This window comes from Xenopus laevis, chromosome 2S (assembly GCF_017654675.1).
Source record: "Xenopus laevis strain J_2021 chromosome 2S, Xenopus_laevis_v10.1, whole genome shotgun sequence".
Lineage (NCBI taxonomy): Eukaryota > Metazoa > Chordata > Amphibia > Anura > Pipidae > Xenopus > Xenopus laevis.
The window spans coordinates 56,169,984-56,193,540 of record NC_054374.1 but is presented as its reverse complement, the minus strand read 5'-3'; the positions used below and the strand labels follow the sequence as shown (position 1 = coordinate 56,193,540).

General features: G+C 40.6%; 1 protein-coding gene and 1 long non-coding RNA gene across 3 annotated transcripts in view; one reads left to right on the top strand and one right to left on the bottom strand.

Moving 5' to 3' along the window:
• dennd2d.S (DENN/MADD domain containing 2D S homeolog) overlaps window positions 1–23,557 on the top strand; it is a 109,554-nt gene that overhangs the window by 20,647 nt on the left and 65,350 nt on the right. For both annotated transcript variants that reach the window (XM_041583165.1, NM_001093130.1), the window contains 1 exon segment: window positions 4,179–4,303. In XM_041583165.1, the coding sequence (XP_041439099.1) occupies window positions 4,179–4,303 (125 nt within the window).
• Window positions 14,854–18,417, bottom strand: LOC121400536. Its single transcript, XR_005965796.1, has 2 exons — window positions 18,159–18,417; window positions 14,854–15,008 (listed from the first exon to the last, which is right to left on the bottom strand). It is a non-coding gene; the product is annotated as an uncharacterized LOC121400536 (long non-coding RNA).

Below are 23,557 nucleotides of genomic sequence, written 5' to 3'. Positions count from 1 at the left end.
GTATGCACAAAATGTCGTTGTCTTAAATATATTGATAATGGGTTGAGTGCAGAGGACTCTTGTATTTGACTATATGTATTTTGTGGTCACAGCCTCATTGCACCCCCGCCTAATGGTTTTAAAAAATAGTGGTGAGCACAACTTTCCCTTGTTTGTTCCAATTAGAAAATGTTCCATTTACCACCACTCTTTGTAGTCTATCTTTTAGCCAGTTCTCTATCCAGGTACAAATACTATGTTCCAGGCCAACATTCCTTAATTTAACCAGTAACCACATCTACTGTCATCCCAGAATCGAGGTCTCTACTTACCTTCTCATAAAAAGAAATTAAGTTAGTCTGGCAAGATCTAAAACCATGCTGGCACAAACTCATAGTATTATGATTTGCTATCAAGTCCTATCCTATCCTTTATTAACCCTTCGAAAAGCTTTCCTACCACTGACGTCAGACTAACTGGCCAATCATTTTGAAGCTGACAACGGGATCCTTTTTTGAATCGAGGCACCACATTAGCAATTCACCAGTCTCTCGGCACTATGCCAGATCTCAATGAATCCTGAAAAATTAAGTAAAGAGGTTTGGCAATCACAGAGCTAAGCTCGATAAGTACCCTGGGATGAATACCATCTGGCCCCGGACCTTTGTTAATCTTAACATGTTTTGTCTCTTGAATTTCATGTGTGAACCATGCATCATTAGTTGTATTACATATGTATATGTAAATGAGAATAAGGGTCGATCCATGCTTTAATCACTGTTATATACAATGTGAAGTCACTTCCTGTGTACGATGTTAAAAGCGTATGACCATGTAAGTGATTGTATACCTTTTCTATATTGGCTTTACAAAGGGCACGTTGCCTGCCCGAAACTTAGCCAGTCATTTTAACTTTTCACTTCACTTTCACAACACACTTTTTTGCAATGAGTCAGTGCTACCTCGGTGTGACACACACACACACACACACACAGTGATCATGATTGGCTGCTGGTGATCGGGAATGGAGGTATTACATGCCATACTGTGGGTGGAGCGGCGGTATTTGCCCGGTGAATCTCATTGTACTGTAATATGCCCCGGAGTTCTTGACGAGGAAGTGAGCAGGGTTGTATAGCCTTAATGGTGTGTTAAGCGGCCAGTGAGGGGCACCAATAAAGGACATGATATGCAGAGTGATATATCCACCTAGGTGTACAACACGGACAGAGCCTTTTTTTATTATTTTTATTTTTTCTCTGAAAAGGGGGATGATATATGTCTTAATTCATAGTATACTGCATAATCTGTTGTGATCAGAGGGACAGTACACATATGAAACATAAGGGAAAGTGCACATGAATATTGTTGATGGACACGTTATTTAATATTTCACTATCACATTGATATGTTGTATGTTATATGTATCACATACAGCTCACATATCAACTCATACACTCATCCTGGGCTAAATTTTAGACATGTACAGATACTGAAAAATGATCAGATTGCTCATGTATGTTACAATTACTACGGTAAGATAGGAGAATACAATTTCCGAACAATGAGGCGAGTGAGATATGAACATTGAGGGCAGATTTACCCAAGGATATTTAAGCAGTAATACAAGGGAGTAAGGGGCCACAAGAGTAGAGCTTAAGATCTATTAATTGACCTGAAGTTTGGATAGTGAATAGTACTTAAGATTTATTTAATGCATAGGATGTAATCATCGTGTTAGACTCTCAGCACTACTCAAAGATTGACACAATAGTAACAGTATGAACCAAGTGTTTCCTTTATTAATTTAAGTATAATTGAATACAACGTATAGTTGCTATATCGATATAATTTGTTTCTATCTATCTTGTAAAGGATATAACACTGCTACGAAGTGTCTTTTTTTAACCTGAAATGTTTTAACCTGAAATGTTTTAACCTGTACTTATGCATTATATGTAATATGTAAAAAGATTTTTAATATTGGAATGAGATGAGTTTAGCAATATACCTTTATACCTTCCTAGATGTCACTGCTCTCCACACATTCCCCCATTCACTTTGCCGTTTCATTGTGTAGCATGGGGATGGACATTGGGTCCCCCCATTCTGGTACACAAAGAAGATTCCGAGATGGTACAAGGCTTGCCTTAATACCAGTGTCCACAAAATGTCTCCTGCCTGCTTGCTATAATTATGAATTCCCAGACTGAAGGAAACAAGATGCAAATAATTTATATAGTGTAATTAAAGTTCATTTTGCTTGACTATTGTGATACAATAGGATTTTGAAAAGTTGTTTTTTTTGGATGACGCGTCCCCTTTACAAAGTGAAAAAGGTATTTCACTAGCACTCTAGCCCTAATTTAAGTAACACATTTATTCATGTGTGTGTCTAATAAACACCAAATGCTGGGAAAATGCATGTAGTGGCATCATGAAAGATAATAAGGCAAAAATAAAACTTGCATGCAATTAACTACCAATTAACCCCAAAAAAAAATAGATAAAATCTTGTGGCAACCATTAAACCTCATATCGCAATGTGGCACCTGCATTTGCTAATTTATTTATGCTAATTCATTTGTCTGCATACAAACAGCAAATTTTGTTTCTACAATATCATATCTATAGAATTTGGAGCTACATTGATGACCTATTGATTTTGTGGACTGGTACCCCTGATGAGTTCCAGCAGATTGTACCAACAGTCGGGTCAGACTGGGGGCTTCTGCCTCAGGGCCCCCCCCCCTTCGGACCATGGGGGCTGCTGCCTGTGCTAATACAGGAGCTACCAATTGAGGTCCTGTATGTGTATAAGGTGGCTGACCCCATCTAGCATCCCACGTCATATATGAACCCTTAGTCTGTTTGTCTGTTGTCAGGACTATATACAAGTTGTTGTTTTTTTTGATTATTCATACTATGTAGTCATGTAATGTCTGTAAAGAGGACTATCTATCTAGGTCCTGTCTATATAGGAGGTGGTTGGTCTCATTTAAGATCATGTGTCATGATATTCTTTTTAGTTGGTGTGTGTACTGCTATGATTATTCTAAACTAATTGCCTATCTGTATTATTCTTTTTTTTTATTCTGTATTTTTTCGTCGTATACGAACGGATTAAAAAAAATAATTGATGTTACTGGTCCTTTTAAGTACTGATATGTTAAATCAACTTTAAAGGTTTATGTATAATTTCTGACCTGGCATTTTAACAAAGTAGAGAGTTTCTATCAATAGTAGTTTGAAGCAACTGTTGGAGCTGACTTCCTTTTCTCCAATGATATATAGTGGCAATGCCCCCTTCTCTTGACATTGACCGCAGTAATTTCCCCAAGGATGGGCTCTTAGAGCCTCTGTGAGTTGATGCAGATTGCAGAACCTTCTCCCTTAGGACAGACTCTCTGATCTTTTGTAGGTTTATCTTTTGGGGATTACTCCCTGTTAATTTATGTGTTTGTCAGCGATTCTCCTGATCAACTTTTGTTAATTAGTGCTTTTAGTGCATTGTAGTGTGATAGCGTATTGCCTATATGAGTTAAGGTGGCCATAGACTCCAAGATCCGCTCGTTTGGCGACATCGCCAAACGAGCGGATCTTTCCCCGATATGCCACTAAACTGCGTGGCTATATCGGGGGTAATTCGAACGATCGAATTACGAAGCGGCAAGCGGAAGCCCCCATACACGGGCAGATAAACTGTCAAATCGGTCCAAACGACCGATATCGGCAGCTTTATCTGCCCGTGTATGGCCACCATTACAATGTATCTTTTGGATTGAGATGTTGTCTTTATATATTGTACATATCTTTGTTTGTGATATGAGGTTTTATTGTTGCCACTTGTTATCTTTGTTTTTGTCTTTTTGGTGAAGCCAAATTAACCCAAAAGGGTTAATTACATGCATGTTTTATTCTTGCCTATCTTTCATGACGGCAAGCCATGCATTTTCCTGCTGTTTGGTGTTTATTAGACACACATGAATACATGTTTGTTAATTTGATAATGGCTCGAGTGCTAGCCGAAACGTCCGTTCTTTTCAATAAATAACTTTTTCACTTTTTAAGACCGGTGAGTACGGACATTAATGTTATAATGTATGAATATATATAGAGACAGAGAATGTGTGTGTGTGCAGAAAGAAAAAGTATATTTTCAGTTGCAATTATGTTTACAAATATAATCACATTTACAGATGAATCTACAGCGAGAAAATATTCTGAATTTTCGAAAAGATGAAGAAGAAAGGCTGCTTAATGCTATTCCCCTCTTCTGCTTTCCTGATGGAAACAATTGGGCACCACTTAGAGAATATAAAAGGTACTGTAAACACCTAATTACCTCTGTTGGATGTAAAGGCAAACAAATAAAATGCCATTTTACTTTCTTTAATGAAAGAAAAACCTTTCTCCAATATACTTTAATTAAAAAATGTGTACCTTTTTTACAATAAACCTGACTGTATGCAGTGAAATTCTCCCATCCTTATTACTTGCTCTGACAGCTGCAGCTGCATTTGGCAGTTAAATTGCAGATGACATTTAATGTTAATAAAAGTAAGGTTATGCATTTGGAATTTAAAATTATGCAAGCTACTTATACCCTTAATTGGACATGCTTGAGAAGGAACTGGGGTACTTGTGGATAAAAAAAACTGAAGCTGGTGATACAGATAAAAAGGTCTGTGCATTTGGGTATATCCAAGGGCGAGCCTGAGCCCTCTGGTGCCCTGAAGCAGCAGAGCAGCATACCCTTAATTGGACATGCTTGAGGAGGAACTGGGGTACTTGCGGATAAAAAAACTGAAGCTGGTGATACAGATAAAGGTCTGTGCATTTAGGGTATGTCCAAGGGCGAGCCTGAGCCCTGTGGTGCCCTGAAGCAGCAGCAAATGAGCAGATCTTTCCACAGTGTGCCAAGATTAAGTTGGGAAATATCAGGCCTCATACATGGCTCATTGATGGGCCAATGTACAACACTGAGAATGCAGGTTATTCGGACAGGCCCCATATAAGGTCCAGTGATCTATTGACTCGTCTGGAAGAACCAGGTCAGCAACTTTTAGCGGTGTGGCTGCCTTCAGCTGCAGCAAGCAATGCTAGTCAGCAGCAGAAAGGAGAAGCAAGGTAATGTCTTGTATTAAAGGGGCAGGGATATTAAATAGAGAAAGTCCAAATTAACAACTTAGCTGATAATGAGTGTGGACAGATTCAGTTATTGGGATAGTCTGTTGTAATTGTTTACACTAAAGAGGAAGCTGTTAGTGATACTAACACTAAAAAAATGTTTTTCAAAATCTTAATCCATATTAAAATGTACCTATAGGTCGTGTTTGTTTTTCACTGACCTTTAAGCTTTTGTAAGTAATTCTTAAACCTGACTGTCCCTTCTTAACCTGTCCGTTAGTTTCTAATGCGAATGGACTACTGCTGCACAAATATGGTAGCCCCTTCATAGAGGAACATGGGGGTAGGAAAGGTAATGTAAAAGCATCAGGCAAGGTGTGTGAAAACACCTTGCCAATCCTGGAATAATTTATAATTTATAATGTTTATTTTGGATGAATAGATTACAAGATAAGGAAAAAACGGTTTCAAGATCAAAACTAGAGTTCCTTTGTTTTATAAAAGAGTTTACTAAATCTTAAACTTCTTAACTTTACTTATCCTTCATAGTCACTATTAAAGTGGAATACTCTGACTTTTAAGAGTAAATTTAAAGAAAATTAAAGAGAAACAACAGCTGATTATTCCTAAATTGAAATTTGATGGGAATAGAAGTTTTGAAATGTTTTATTTTGATTCCTGTAAAAGGTAAATTTATGCAATTTTGTATCGTTTATCCTCCTTTTTTATTTTGTCATATCATTATTATTATAAATTTCCCATACTTATTTGCCATTTAATGCCTGCTTAGATATGTTTAAAAAGAAAAAACTCCAATAAAAATTATTGAAAACGTAAAAGCATCAGGCAAATACTTTTATGGCACAATTATAAATAACATTATGGTTATGGTTTTATTTTTTGGGCTCAGTATTTCTTTAAGGTGGGGATATGATAACTGTATATAAATATACAAGGGTCCATAAAGTTCATTACCCTAGACCAGGGCTGTCCAACAAGACCCCCCCTTGTGTGGTGCCCCACGTGAAAGTTGGCCTGCTGTGCCTGCTTACATTGTGAAAGCTGGGTGGTATTACAGAGATTAATGACCCCTGCATTGTTTAAACCTCAAAGTCAGACTGTAATCCACTGTATTGTTTCCACATGTAATCCATACTTTGCCTGCTCTATGCTCCCTGTATGTTCTTTACTCTGCCTGCCCTATGCTCCCTGTGTGTGCAATACTCTGCCTGACCTATTCTCCTTGGGTGTGCAATACTGTGTCTATGCCATATTCTGCCAGTGTCTGCAATACTCTGCCTTCCTTGTGCTCCCTGTGTGTGCCCTGCTCTGCCTGTGAAACATACGCGTTGTATTCTGGGGATTTTGTTTTAAAAAATTATTGTTAGGGGCCCCGAAGGTGTTTAATCATGTGCTGGAGGTGCTGTGTTAACCACAGGGGAGGAGTACGTATATGTATGTATAAATGTATTTAAGGGTATGTCTTAATATGACTTAATTTTTTTCACATATGAGTGATATCCCTGCAACCATTTGGTTTTTTGGTGTGTTATAATGCTATTAATGTGGACATGGTTGTGGTTTACACTGGGTCTAAAAAAACAGGGAGTGTATAACGCTGGCTTCCATTATCAGCCCTCTACCATGTAGACCAGAAAAATGTTGGCCCTCTGTACCACAGACTTTGGACAGCACTGCCCAAGACCCTTTCAGTAGATGCCAGGGCATCCATAGAAATTAGTTAAAAAATGTCACAGTTGTGAAATTTTTAGCAAAAGAAGAAATACGGGACTACTTAAATGAACTTATTAATCTAAGCACAGGGCAAGTTTCACTTTTGGAATGGTTTTTTTTTTTCTTCCCTCTAAGGCAAATTAGAGGCTTCAGGGGCTTGAATGTTTTTTATTAATTTTTTTTTTTTTTTTTTTTTTTGGATCAGCAAGTAGTTTGGTTTCACCTATCTCTTACTCCCTTTGGACACATACAGTACAAGCCAAGGTTGTGTATACAGGTATGAATGGGACATGTTTTCCAGAATGCTCGGATTGTTTCCTTTCAAATATCGATTAATTCTGTTTTAGTTGGGATCAAATATAAGGTACTCTTTTATTGTTACAGAGAAAAAAGGAAATGCTTTTTAAAAAATTTAATTATTTTATTAAAATTGAACCTATGGGAGACATACTTCCTGTAATTTGGAACTTTCTGGATAATATATCCTGTATTGTATGTGTGTGTGTCGTTATATGTATTGTGAGTGTGACTGACTGACTGAGAGCTTTGGGTCAGAGGACAATAAAGAGATGTGGTCACCATACCAGTTTTCCTAGGTAAAATTAGGTACCTCGGCTTATACTCGGGTCGGCTTATACTCAAGTATATACGGTATTTCACTTCTGTGTCTGTGAGTAACTTGGATGCATAGACAACAGGTTTCCTTTCCTGGAGCAGTACTGCTCCAAGGCCTTGTTTGGATGCATCCACTTGAATTGTTACCTCCTTTTTAGTGTCATAATATGTAAAAGTTCCAGCATCGGGAAATAACCTGTTTAATTTTTCTTAAGGAGAAGGAAAGTCTGTCTGCACTTAGGGGTGCCAAATGGTAGGCACACCCAAGTGATTGTATTGACTTACCTGAAAACCACAGGCCGGTGCTCCTATCGGCAGCAAACTGCAGCGGCCCAGGGTTTTTCTAGCGAGCACCATAGAGAGATCTTCTTCCGGGTTCTTATTTCTTCAAATTTCCCTGGGCAAACTCATGCGCAGTAGAATGAAATAGCTGACTTATTAGTTAAATTTCGGCTTATGGTCTGTCATTTCAGATACAGCAAAATCAACACATTTACATAGTTTTGGGGGGGGGGGCAAAAGTAGAAAAAAGTACGTGCACCACAGAAAACCATTTATTTTCGGAAAGTACACATTTCCCCGAATCCAAATTGGGTATGCATGTCTTTCTACTCCAAAGCACCAAGCCGCAAACTTTTCCTAAATTTGCCGATTAAAGCAGGTTTTTATGACATTTCTGAAAATAGCCTAAAATATTGCAATTGGCCACATTTATCTTACCCAATTTCTTACATAAAATTGGAAAACACGTGGGCGTGGCCTGATGCTGAGCCGAGTCGATCAATGTTGTGAGAGCTCCATGAGAAAGGGCTGTCTAAATCATTATAATGAGTACCAAAGCTGCAATGACCAAACAAAGGAGGCACAAACAGAAGCTGGCTCAATCTTACAAACAAACCCCAACCAGAGGTCTCAAAGGATGCACCTAGGGGGGGTCAACAAAAGGAGGCCCTGCCAAAACCTCCGGATCAGACATTATTCCTGACAGATATACAGATTATTAAGGAAACCCTGACAGGCCTACCTACAAAAAACAATTTAACCCACATTGTAGGCAAACTAGAGCAGACACATAATAAGAACATCCAACACATGGGTACCAGAGTTACTGCCCTAGAAGAAAGCCAGTTAACTACCTCGGGCCAATTAGAAACTCAAAAAGACGTATGAAAATTCAAGGACAGACGGAGGCCCAGGCCCCAGATACTAAAACCGGCTCTGAAGCCTTTATTCAGTGCAAGTAAATCTTAAAAGGGGTAAAAAAAAAAAAGTGTGTTATCTAACATGTTTAAACCGTTGAAATTTGTTATCATTGTTACACCTGATGAGGAAGGGAGGGACGTGGAAAGTTCTTGGGAAACTTTATATAAGTAAATTTATATAAAAAAAAGGGGAATTTTTCCCTCTTATTTTATTTCCGTTATCACATTTATGGAACCTAATCTTCTCAAATAAAAATGTTACCTGTCCTCCTGGGAAAACGTAAAAACGCTTCTCTGCGCAAATACCATGAACTGAGTTATCTGGTCTCTCCATAATCGCACTATATACAACATCTGAATAAGCCAAAAGGTCTAAGATATTCACTCCTAACAAGGAACTTGGTTCCAAGGTAAATCAATTAAAACCAATGTGGGAAGATGTAATCAGAAACTGTACTTGACTGTCACCAATGTAAACAGAGACACCCCCCCCACATGACCCAGGAGCCTTGATGCGACCCCTCGGCCCTGTGAAGGACCACCCCCCCCCCAATTAGGGCACCCATGGGATATATAACCATGACTATGATAACTCAGTTATTTATAGAATTGTTTTCTGTTTTTCTCTTCATTCCAGCTACAACTGCTTCCCCTCCAAAGATCAGAGCATAATCCACACAACATTCCTAATGGACATAGGTGTGTTAAACCTCAGCAACCAAACTCCTCATATTGAGCAGTTATGGCGGAAATACACATAACCTCTGTTAACTGTAGAGGTTTAAACACACCCGAAAAGTGATCCCACATATTATACGAAATGCACAAAGCTCAAACAGACATACTGTTATTACAAGAAATGCATTTTAAGGAAGGCCACAGGCCAAAGGTGAATAACAAATATTTCTTCATATGTTTTTTTTTAACGATAATCCAGAATCCAAATCGAAGGGTACAGCCATAGCCATCCACAAAAGTTGTCATTGCACTGTGAAAGAGGAAAAACAAAAAAGACAATATGGGCATACAAGCCATTTAAGGTAGAAATACAGAATTCCCTATTCACAATAGTCAACTGTTATGCACCAAACACAGGTCAAACGCAGTTCTTGGAGAAGTTGTTCCAATCCTTAGATGGATTTATGGAGGGGCACATCATTCTGGGGGAAGAACTCAACATGGCAATAAATCCCCACCTTGACACATCCACTGGCAAATCAAGCATACCCCACCAACGCCTATGGAAAGCCAAAACTATCTTCTATAATCATCAACTGATTAATCCATGGAGAGTGTTTCACCCAACAGTAAAAGATTACACCTACTACTTCCCCCCTTCGATCAATACAGTAGGCTTGATTAAGTCAATTCAGATCACAACACAATACACATATCTATTAGGGTACCCGACCTCCCAACTCACCAGTGGACCCTAAATGAATCTTTACTCCGAGATAAAGATTGCATGTCGGAACTGAAAGAAACCAAAACAAACTTTAAGACAGATCATGCAACAGACAAAACTGCTTCGCTAACGAAGTTGGAGGCTTTGAAATGCGTGCTTAGGGGTACCCTTATTAAACCTGGATCCAGGCTCAAGAAAACCTGAATGATCCGCTATAATCATCTTATCAAACAGATCCATGAGCTAGAAACACTACACAAAATTAATCTAGCCACCGATTCTTATGGAAAATTGCAAAAAGCAAGGCAAGAGTTAAGAGAAATTAACCAACATCAATATCATAAATATATAGAGAAAGGTAAAGGGAAATTCTATGCATGGGGTAATAAATGCTGGAAAATGCTGGCTACAGGGCCGGACTGGGAGTAAAAAGCAGCCCGGGCAAAAAAAATCAAAGCAGCCCACATGTAAACACACAATGGTTTTGTACTCATTCACACATATATTGGGGTAAAACTGCAAAAATTATGTGCATAAAGAGCTGCCTTTCTCGCTTAACTGTACTTATTGAAAGGTGGCAACCCTATCCAGATTCTGTAGAACTACTACATGTGCTGAAGGTCTTGTTGGGGCATGAACGCCTAGGCACCACATCATTCTGGGCAAATGTCTACTTTTATGCAGTGCTGCATTGGCTATATCTTTATAAGTTTGAACTACTCCTGAAGACTAAGGGGCAAATTCACTAACATTCGTAGTTGCGCCAGGCGCAACTTCGCTGCATTTCGCCAGGCGTAGTTTCGCCAGCGCTCCGCAAATTCACTAAAATCCGAAGTTGCGCACAGGGGTAGCGTAAGATTGCAAAGTTGCGCTAGCGTTGATTCGCTAAGTGAAGCGAAGTTACGCTAGCAAAGGCTAATTTGCATACGGCGCCAAATTCAAATTTCAATGGAGGAATACGTATCAGCACTACAAATGCCTAGAAAACCTTCAAAACATCAAATAAAATTTTTATTTTGCCCTACACATGTGCCCACTGTATAGGTAAGTTGCCATGAGTCAGGAAATGTAGGGGGGAAGGAGGGGAGCCCCAAAAAAAATTTCGATCTTTTTCAGCCCATCACCCATAATATAGAAAACACGCCAGCGTTTTTTGGGACTTAGAAAAAATTTTGACTTTTTTTGAAACAATCCCTATCTACTCTATTGCGCTTCGCCAGGTCTGAGGTGGCGAAGGAAGTCTAGCGTAAAAGGTAGCGTTCAGTACACTGCCAAAGTTAGTGAATTTGCGTAGTTACGTCCGTAGCGAAAATTCGCCAGGCGTAAGGGTGCGAAGTAACACTAGCGAAACTACGCCAACATTCGTTAGTGAATTTGCGAAGTAACGAAAATGCCAAACGCTAGCAAATTAACGCTAGCGTTCAGTGCTTCAGCGCTTAGTGAATTTGCCCCAAAGTGCTGTAGTGTAGTTCCATGAGAATCCAGAACAGTAAATAAGTAATCACCTAAAGGACACAGTGCCAGTTCCAGCAGTTTAACACATGTATGATTCCCAGCTGAGTGGGTGGCAAAATGTTCAAATGTGATTTTTAATAGACACAGTAATGTTCTGATTGACAATTCAGCCCACCCAAGCTCCACACCCTTTTTGTTGTATTGCCAACTTGTAATTTTCAGTACTCTGAGAAATGCCCAAGAAAGTCCCCTTCCCTCTGCCTTTTCAGTGACTGTGTGAAGCAGTGAAACAGACCTTTCTGCCGTGCTGTCTCTTGTTGTACTTCTCCTAATAATCAGCTCTCTGCTGGCAGGCTGCAAACAGCAGACCGTTTCTAATTGATGCTCACTCTGCAATCCACTGGTCATGTCTGCTGTCTGCAGCCTGTCAGACTTGTCAGCAGAGAGCAGATTATTAGGAGACGTATAACAGGAGACAGCACGGCTGCAGAGAGGTCTGTTTCACTGCTCCACACAGTCAGGGAAAAGGGCAGGGAAGGGGACTTGCACGGGCAGTTGACTCCCGGACAGTAGAGCGGCCCACTAAGTAAGAAACAGAGCGGCCCCTCGGGCAATTGCCCGTACGGGCACATTGTCAGTCCGGGCCTGGCTGGCTAGATTATTTAAGAAAATGCGAGCTTTATACAAAACATACAAACAGAGGGGCACAACACCCATCATACTAGTAAAATTGCGCAGACCTTTAAACAATATTACGATAAACTATATAACTTACAAGTGGTAATGCTTCCTAACCGGCAACAATTAAGACTATATTACAGAAATTAGCCATAAACAGATTACAGACCCCGCTATATTAGAAACACTCTCTCAACCCTTTAAACATGAAGAACTTCAGCAGGCCATTTCCTCAACCCCATCTGGCAAGTGCCCGGGCCCGGATGACTTCTCCATTGGGCTATATAAGATACTGGGGGATTTCCTTTCACCACTAATATTGCCTTCAATTCGCTATCTGAAACAAACCCACCCTCTCATTCTTTCTTAGAAGCTACCATAACCGTGATATTAAAGCCTGGTAAAGACCCGACAAATTGCGCTAGTTACAGGCCCATATCATTGTTGAATGTAGACACCAAATTGTATGCTAAATTACTAGCAAATAGACTTAAACCACTACTTACCACACTTATACGAGCAAATCAAGTGGGTTTTGTCCTGGGCGGGAGGCCGGGGATAATACGATAAAGGTCTTCTCTGTACTCCACTATGCTCAAAGGAAAAAAATACCACTTATACATCTTTCAGCGGATGCAGAGAAGGCCTTTGACCGAGTGAGCTGGTGATTTCTCAGAGAATACCTTTTGCAGTCAGGCCTTGGGATACCATTATGGCACTTTATACCCTACCTCCAGGGGGTTAAAATAGGTGACCAAGAAGTAAAGACAGCTGCCTTTGCAGATGACCTAATGGTTTACCTAAAATCTCCTTTTTTCACTATCCCACCATTGGTTCAGGAATGAGAGAGATTCGGGGTCCACAGCAATTTTAAAATCAATAAAGGAAAGCAGAGGCATTAAAATCGGATATTCAGAGAGTACAGCATAATTTTCCCTTCTTATGGCAGCCAACTGCACTCCAGTACCTGGGGATACTGGTTCCGAGAGACCACTCCACGTCTGCGATGGTCAATTACCCAAAACTGCTCAATCCAGTCAGGGCAGACTTGCAAAAAGTAGACCAATCTACGATAACTTGGTTTGGAAGGATTAATTTGGTCAAATTGACAATCCTACCTCTTTCAAACCATCCCCATTCCACCGACTAGAAACTTCTTTCAGAGTGCAAATAGGATCCTCACACATTTCGTATGGGCTAACAAACCTCCTCGTATCAAACCAACAACCCTACATAGACGTAAACAGAAAGGAGGTGCAGGACTTCCTGATCTTTATTCATACTGGCAGGCAGCAACTTGTACGAGACTGATAGACTTCTTTCATTACACGAACCAAAAATAATGGATCCAAATAGAACAACAATTACGGCAGCCAATTGTTGCACTGCCTTGGATATTTCTACAAGATAGACAAAGCAATCCTGAAATCCCATTGATAGTACAAAAAACACTAATGATCTGGGACAAGCTCCAGAGACAGGTACCTGTGTCTGTTAGGTCGGGACCCCACCCTTAATAGGCAACCCAGCTTTCCCTCTGGGCCTCCTGGGCAAATGCTACACTGAAAACCTCCCTTTCACCCAAACTAGATCCTCTACCGGAATAGCCTCTTTGGATATTATCCCAAGCAACCCTATGCACAGCTTTGCACAGAAGTTTATGCACCACCAACTTACACACTGGTTTCAGACCCATCCAGAGAAGGCTAAACTACTAATGGACACAACCGCCTTTGATGATCTTTGTCTAGCTAAAACCACACCTGCCCATACCTTATCCTAAGTATATGCTTTAATCCTAGACCTTAAAGGCAACTAATAACTCAAATTTAAGCAACACTGAGAAAAAGACTTTAACTGCTCATTTACCATAAAAGAATGGGAGCAGTCCTTTGTGTTCACACATAATATGGCGACTGCATGCAAGGCACGAGATTAATTACAAAATAATTACTAGATGGTACAAATGCCCAATCCTGCGATCAATCTACTCCGGCACACCGGATATGTGCTGGAGATGCAATACCCAGAATGGGGATATGAAACATATTTGGTGGGACTGTTTACAATTGCAACCCTTTTGGACTAAAGTTTTTCAAACAATAACCAAGATAATAGGAGTAGATATCCCATCAGAACCTACATTAGCACTATCATCTATACCTGCCCCAAATACGTCAGTGCAGATGAAACCAAAGGGATTTACAGCATTTGCAATCGCGACCGCCAGAACAGTGATCCCCAGGTAATGGAAATCATCTCCACACCTACCATTGGAGATTGGGCTACATAGCTGAACCACATACAGCAAATGGAAGAATTGCTCTCATACGCCGACATAAATCCAAACCGATATATAAAAACTTGGACAATCTGGGTGCTTTTTAAATCCTCCCCAGAATACACCCACACCTTATCCACCTATGTTCCTCAAAAGAAGAACCCTTCGACAAGCCTTATGGCTCCCAGTGGAAGATACGTTTTCAGGGGATTTACCCAAATACTGAAAACCTTCAGCAATCACATTTATGTGGAGATCGTAAGAAACCTAAATAGTGGTGAATTGCTCTGATCTTTCCCTAATTCCCCAAACTTTTTATTTCTTTCCTCTATTTTGGATTCCCCCAGTGAAATTAAATCAAGTGATTAACCATATCATACTTCACAATTTTATTGGTCATTGTTTAACTAATGTATAGTTGTGTAGTTTGTCATGTTCCAAATGTGACCCCTTTATGGTGACGGGCAGAATCCTTATTTCATGTCTTCTTATGTCTGTTTTCTTTCTTTTTAATATTTTGTTTGTTTATCTGAAAAAAGAGAAAAATAAAGAATATGTAAAAAATTTAATTTTAAAACACACTAAATATTGACGCCAAGGGTCTACTGAACAGTTTGATGCCAGAGATGCATAGATATACCAAAGCAGCCGGCATGTGTGGACCCCAAATAAAAATAGTGCATATGAATTTTCTCCGCTGTCGATTCGCCTTCTGTAAACGTAGACCTTTGACTTCATATTATGTCGCAAGACCCCCCAAAACCATATATATTTGGAAAGTACACATTCTGATGACAACAAAGATAAAGTAGTCTTTCTACCAAACTGCAAAGCTTTTCTAAATGTAGAGGTTTTTACAACATTGTTCCTGCCCGAAACCTCCGCTCCTCTCTGAGCAACCGCTTGGTTGTACCCCTCACTATTACTGTTGTTTCCTGTATCAAACCCTTCTCTCTTGCGACTCCTTACATTTGGAATGCCATTCCTGAATCTCTCAGGAGAGAATCCTCCTTCAGTGTTTTAAAAACAAAACTCAAAGACTACCTCTGGGAGCACCTGGATAACACCTGAACTGGCACAGTGTAACAAACTGTAACCCACAGCACCTTAATACCCCTCTGAATTGTCTGTATGTTACCCTCCCATTTAGACTGTAAGCCCTACGGGGTAGGGTCCTCTAGCCTTTTGTTTCCTTGACACTGAGCACTTAATCTGTATTGTAATTATATTTATGTGAACTGAGCACTTAATCTGTATTGTAATTATATTTATGTGAATTGTATTTCTAATAATGCACTTATTGTTGCTTTTTATTCCAATGAACCCTTGTTTGTTACTACTAATTTATTGATTTGCTGTACAGTGCTTTGCCCTTGAGGAGTGCTTTACAAATAAAAATATACATACATATTATATGGGGCATTCCGTAAGGCTTCCAGAGATCCCATTATATTCCCATGTATAGCTGTTATTGGGTTGTCGGGGTCTGGGTTAAACCAGTTGTGCTAGTCGGCTGACCCGCTACATAATATTGTCTGTTAGGCAAAGCTAGTCCTCCCCTATGATATGGAGCTTTGAGAGTGGCCCATCCAACTCTAGGAAATTTTTGGCTCAGACAAATGATCTTATTTCACTATTAAGTTTAGTAAAAAATTGATTTGCCAGTGATACTGGACAGTTAGAGGAAGTTTTATCCAATGAGTAGCGTCTTTTTTGAATTTGGCTAGTATGGGCTCCAAGTTTATATTTGGACATATCTCTTATGATCTCTATGTCCAGATATCTAAATTGGGATACCCATCGCAGACCATGTAAGGTGCCCCCACTTCCTGGGTCCACTAGAGAAAATAGGTTGGTTTTTTTGCCTATTTATCCTAAGTCCACTATAGTCGCCAAATGTTTCCAAGGTGTTCAGTGTCTGGGAGAGTGAATTCTCCCCGTCTTTCAAGAATAGGATTATATCATATTCATACAGGGCTGTTTTGTCTTCTGCCCTACCAACCATCAGACCTCTGATTACTGCATTTTGCTGAATAGCTATGGTGAGGGGTTCAACAGCCAATGCAAATAGTAAGGGGGACAAAGGGCAACCATGTCTAGTTCCCATGCCCTGACAGAATCTGTCAGATAGTATGGTATACGTGCAGTAGGCTTGTTGTAAAGTAATTGAATCCAGGTAATAAACCTGGGGCCAAACCCATATCATCTTAGCACTGCCCAGAGGATATTGAACGCCTTGGTTATATCGAGAGACGCTAGTAGCCCCTCTGTTTGCGTTAGTTTGGAGTACTGCAGGTCGGTGAACACCCTTCTCAGGTTTAAAGATGTTTTCTTTGGGCATTAACCAGTATTGATTGCTGTGTATCAACTCAGTTATGACTTTCATAAGGCTATTACTGAGCAGTTTCGCTAATATTTTAGTGTCTGTGTTGATCTTTGCCACTTTTATGAATTAAAGTAATCACTGCCTTGTAGAAAGTCTCAGGGAATGTATGTGATTTGAAGGATTTGTTAAATACTCTGGCAAGTGGGGGTGCCTTTTTTACATAACAGTTTGTACCATGCGGCTGGTAGTCCATATGGACCAAGGGTTTTGTTAGTAGGCAAGCTATGTATTGCCTTCTCAACCTTTGGGAGGGATAAGGTTATCCAAAAAGTTAATTTGTTCGATTGACATTTTGGGTAGTGGGATATTTTCTAGGTAGCTCTCAAGATCTGCTTCAGTTTTGGGGACTTGCGTGTATATGTGCTTAAAATAAGAAGCAAAAATGCTTGCTATACTTGTGGGTCTGTACAAAAGTTCTCTGTCCCGTATGCTTGGTATTACCGTAATGACCTCAGTAGCATTTGAGAGGTAGGCTAGAACTTAGCCATTTTTTTCCCCTGATTCAAAGATTCTTTGATATTGGTATAATAGCTTTTTCCTGGTTAAGGTCACATGCTGTAGGTCTAACTCCCTTTGAGCTTTTAGTAGCTCAGCGTATTTCCCCTCTGTTTTTTCCCTGGCAAATGCAGATTGAGCTTCCTGCATTGCTGACTCTTTTTTGGTTCATTTCCTCTTTGCTAGGTTCTCTAGCACCCTGCAGAGTCCCGGAGTACATTGGTAGTCATTGAAGAGTCATTTGCAACCCAATACTTTGTATTATAAAATGATAAACCTACCAAAAAAATCAGTATGCATGAGAAGCTCATATGAAATTATTTTCTTTATCAAAATGGAAACTCCCCTGGAGTCAGTTGAGAATATGGCATGGTATGCATGTCCTACCCAGTGCCATTTGAGAGCCAGCTGTTTTTGGCCTGTTAAGTGAGTTTTCTGGAGTATAACAACGTCTGGATGGTGTCTGTATATGTGATTAAGTATTTGTGCCCTTTTGAATTTAGAGTTAACATTCCATGTTACAATTGTCACACCAACCATGATGAATGTTTAATATATATTGCTGGGCTCGTCCTGCCTCCAGCTGCCCCTGTGCATCATATTGTAACATGTTAGGTAACCCACATTTTGAAGACTAAAAATAAACACACCAAACAACATATAAACAAATAACCCTTAACTGTTATTTTCATTACAACCTTATTGTATGTCTTTAAAGGGGACATATAGCATACATTTTCACAATGCTTTAAACTATTTCAAATAATGTAAAATAGAAGAGTGTTTTTATTTCAATACCTTTTGCATCAAAAACCGCCTGTATTAGCTTGAAAACTGTTCTCAGCCCTCCCCCTTTGAAACTTCCTGTCTCAGACTCTTCAGTATCTGAACTGCAGCCGACGGCTGTTTCTGTATAAGCTATAGAGCAACAGCCAATGAGGGAGGAGTGGGCGTGTCTGTGATGTCTCTCTCAGTCCTTCCCTGCAGACTTCTGTTAACCCTTGCTGCTGGTTTTCCCTTCCCTGCTCCTTTCTCTCCCTCTCTGTCCTATTTATGTAACCCCATCTCTGCCCTGTTTGTTTTCCTCCCCCTCCCTTCACTGCTTGTTCCTTTCTCTTGCCCTGCAATAATTGTGGAAAAGAAAGAAAAGCAAATTTCTGTATAAATAATACATAATCTGCTGCTAAAAGTATTTTATTCTTTTCTGGGGGCAATGAGCAGTATGAGCAGTTAGTGTAAGTACCATAGTCATTTTCTACCCAGTATTATGTTGTATACAACCAGCAATCAACGTCTTTTTGGGGTTTCCTTTGTAACTCCCTGCATCTGTTATTATATGTTATACAATTCCATCAGCTGCATTTATTCCCTTGCAACTCCCTGCACCTCCCTATAAATTGTTCCATAACAGCTGCACTTCCCCTTGCAACTCCCTGCACCTCCCTATAAATTGTTCCATAACATCTGCATTTCCCCTTGCAACTCCCTGCACCTCCCTATAAATTGTTCCATAACATCTGCATTTCCCCTTGCAACTCCCTGCACCTCCCTATAAATTGTTCCATAACAGCTGCACTTCCCCTTGCAACTCCCTGCACCTCCCTATAAATTGATACACAACAGCTGCATTTCCCCTTGCAACTCCCTGCACCTGATCATAAATTGTTACACAACAGCTGCATTTCCCTTGCAACTCCCTGCACCTGATCATAAACTCTTCCACAACAGCTGTATTTCCTCTTATAACTCCCTGCACCTGATCATAAACTGCTCCACAAGAGCTGCATTTTACCTTGCAACTCCATGCACCTGGTCATAAATTGTTCCAGAACAGCTGCATTTTACCTTCCAACTCCCTGCACCTGGTCATAAATTGTTCCAGAACAGCTGCATTTCCCCTTGCAACTCCCTGCACCTGGTCATAAACTGCTCCACAACAGCTGCATTCCCCTTGCAACTCCCTGCACCTGGTCATAGATTGTTCCAAAACAGCTGCATTTTACCTTGCAACTCCCTGCACCTGGTAATAAATTGTTCCTAAACAGCTGCATTTTACCTTGCAACTCCCTGCACCTGGTCATAAATTGTTCCTAAACAGCTACATTTCCCCTTGCAACTCCCTGCACCTGATCATAAATTGTTCCAGAATAGCTGCATTTCCCCTTGCAACTCCCTGCACCTGGTCATAAATTGTTCCAGAATAGCTGCATTTCCCCTTGCAACTCCCTGCACCTGGTCATAAATTGTTCCAGAATAGCTGCATTTCCCCTTGCAACTCCCTGCACCTGGTCATAAATTGTTCCAGAACAGCTGCATTTACTCCCTTGCAACTCCCTGCACCTGATCATATATGAATATGAAGGAAAACAAACAGTGTATAACAATATATTATGGACTATAGATTATGTCCCGGGACATGTGTGACTGATGCCTATTTGCTGTGGAACACAGGACAATACTGTTGTACTTTAAATAAAAGAAAATACTATTATATTACTATTGCAGTTTGTATTAACCTTCACATATATTGATTAATGTTGAGCATTTCAGGGATGCTGTTAAAAGTGAATGATCAGGCAGCAGCATAAGACAGTAGTTATGTGCAGGCTGGAAACACAGGACAGAGGGTGGGAGGGGAGGGGTTTGGCTGCTAAAGCTCAGGAGTTCAGCCTGTCAGTCAGTGCTGTGACCACTTCCTGTGAGAGAATGAACAGACACTCCCACTCTTCATTTCAGCCTAGCTTCTGACCTGAGAGGTTCTCTCTGCAGCTCTGATATAATGACAGTTCTAGGAGGTAAAATGCTTTCAAAACGTTTTTCTTTCTGCATCATTACATGTTTTGAGGAAGGATGTGCAATATATCTGAATATGAAGGTTATATGAAATGTCCCCTTTAAGAGAATGCTTGTGGACTTTGGCCCTTCCCATTCTGCCCACCCCCCAAACTTGGGTGAGCCTTTACCCAAAACCTTAGACATACTGAGGTTTATGCCAATTGATGAGGTAGCTACTCGTCAACCCATGCTGTTTTTAAACCAGAAACCTAGTTTGAGTGGAGTTCAGTCTACATGTACTGTATACATATTTTTGCTTGCAGTGGCAGACGTGTGTACCGGCTGCTCCTTACCGTATTGCCTAGTAGTTTACCAGTTAAAAATGTTGAGCAACAATTATTCTTGGAGAGTGAGGTCCCACTGTGTGTGTGTGTGTGTGTGTGTGTGTGTATATGTATGTATGTATGTATGTATGTATGTATATACACACACACACACATGTTGTCTGGCAGGAGTGGATTGTGTCCTGGCTCAAGTCCTCTGAGACTCCTATCTCTGTGTTGAGTAAATGGCCCTACAGTGTAGTCCTTGTACAACACATCTGCTGACCTCTCCTGTTCCTGTTGGCTAAACTGGTGCTGTCACCCCACAGTGAGGTCATGCTGACTCATATATTTCTTCAGTATATCCGAACATTAAAAATCCTTAGTCAGAAAGATTTACATTTGGGCCCTTCTGTGTGGGCCTTCACCATTACATTGTGGGCTGTTCCGGGGTGAGACGTGTAGAGTATTGAGCCACAGCTTCTTCTGCTGATAAGAAAAGTGTGTGGTCTCCCTGAATCACACGCAGTTTAGCTGGGTACAACATTGAGTAAATAATGCTGGCTCCATGCAGCCTCCGCTTAACTCCTTGATAAATTGCCCTTTACTTGTACAACTTGGGAGTAATCTGGGTATAATAAAATGTTAGCTCCATTAAAGGTCAATTGCCCTTTTTTCCTGGCCGCCATTGCTGCATCACGGTCCCTATAATTCAGGAACCGCATAATCCATGGCCTGGGTGGAGTTCCTGCTGGTTGGGGTCTAGTAGGGACACAGTGTGCCCTTTCAATAGTGAAAATATTAGAGAATGTCTCCTCATTAGATATATGGGGAGACTTCGGGTTAAGTGCCTTTCCTGCTGTTGTGGCGGTCAGGATACTCTGGTTGCGAAAGAGCTTCTCTCTGCTTAGATGCCATCTTGGCCACTCTAGTATTAGTCTTTATTAGCTCCACATAAAAACAAAGGTAATCAAGGCCTTATGCCACCCCTAAAACTTTGTCGCTCTATGCTCAGGCCTTTGTGGCCTTCCCACAAATAATGACTAGTTCTGCTCTCCTGTCCAAATATTTTTTTTTGTTATGCAGTATTGGCATGGGACATGCTGCCTCTCGAGTTGGATGGGGAACTGGGAGTAGAGTTGCTACCTTTTCTGGAAAAAAAATACAGACCTTCCTATATATTTATCTTTTTTCCCTATTAATAACATTGGGATAAACCATCATTTTTACTGGCCAGGCCAGTAAAATACCTGCCAGGTGGCAACCCTAACTAGGAGCGGTTAATAGGGTGTATATGTAGCTGAGAAAATTCATATGCACTATTTTTATTTGGGGTCTGTACACAGGCCAGGATTTGTGGAAAGGCCCGGGCCTAGGGTGGCAGAATTTTAGGGGCAGTATGCCATTCAGTGGCATCGCAATGGGTTTGAAAGCACGAAGGCATGGGTGTCCACAGAAGGGGGCAAGAGGGGGCAGTTGCCCCCCCTTCTGTCCTTTCCTGCTTGCTACAAAATGAAAACCATTTCAGTTATATTGTAGAATTCGTTTTCCTTACGCTTTTGCTTTGTTTGCAAAATGTGATTGACTTGCATCTCAGCTGCAGGGTTCAGCAAAAAATAGAGAATTTTACTTACCTACTTGACGTAAATTCCTTTTATTCTAGTCCCGACATGTCAGTACACATGGGGCATTGCCCCTCCCAGACCTGGAGGTAGGACCTATAACATAGCCAATCAAAATGAATCATGACCTATAAGACCACATGACTTCCTCCTCACCACAGTTATACTTTTGCCATAGCAGTACAGTAACCAAAATAAATAATTGGGATGGGAAACCCTGTACTGACATGTCGGGACTAGAAGAAAAGGAATTCACGTCAAGTAGGTAAGTAAAATTCTCTATTTCTTCTACGTCCCTCCATGTCAGTACACATGGGATCTACCAAGCCATGCACCGAAAACAAGGGGTGGGAATAACCAACATAATGCAAAAACCAAACTGATGCTAAGGAGGCCCTGAGAAAAGGCCAGCATCACATCCATCCAACAGGGGAGCTGATAAAATGTATATCTCCTGAAAAGGGTAGATAAAAGGCACAAGAACAACATGTCCTAGGACATGGTAAACGATTAACAAGAGCTACAAAATCAACCACAAAATTAGAGACCGGTACTTGAGGATCAAGCATTGCAGATTAAGAATAAACATATTCTGTTTAAAAAGGTTCCCTCAGTGACTAGAGGGATACCTGCAATATGGTTATCTGACAAAACCCCACCTGGGGAAGAACAAAAATCCTGCAACTGTTAAAACAAAAAAGGTGCCTTAGGACAAAACCAGAATGATGGCAATAGCCATCTCAGAACTAAAACACCCTAGAAACCACCAGGAAATCAATCAGATCAGAAACTAAACACAATTTGAATGCATCTATCACCAGTGCAGGAGAAATACACGATCCTCAGCAATAGCAAGTGGCCCTAAAAAGACTTGGCCCACATTAGCCTGGTCCTGCATCTTAATGGAGGCAGCTCAAACCAGTGCTGACCGGAGTCACCTCTACACCAGAGATCAGTCCAAGATCCACTAACTCCATGCTAATAATACCTAATGAAGACTTAACTAAATGAACACCAACTCTGGGTTATCATAAATCAGCATATCATTGTAACCATTGTAGAGCCATGCTGGTACAGCCCAGTAGCTCCACCAACCACCAAATCTAAACTGGGTATACAACAGCACAAGGATAAGCTGCTGAACCAACCAATGTGACTTAAAGCCATCTACCAGTAAGCTATGCTGTTGCCCCAGCCAACTGCTACACAAGCAAGCAATGGGACCCAAGCCAATTACAGTTCTAGAAAACACCCACAAAAGCCGAGGCCACTACAGCTCAAGCTGCACAATGCTACAGTTTATGCAAAAACTGAACCAAACCTGTGACCATACATAGAAGCTACTGAACCAGCCAACAGCTGGGATCACAATCCAAAATCAGGCATGCCAGAAGCTTATAGCCTACAAAAACTGGTACCAACCAGCAATGATGCACAATCCACTGGCAGAGAGCCAGCCACCATACATGCAACCAGT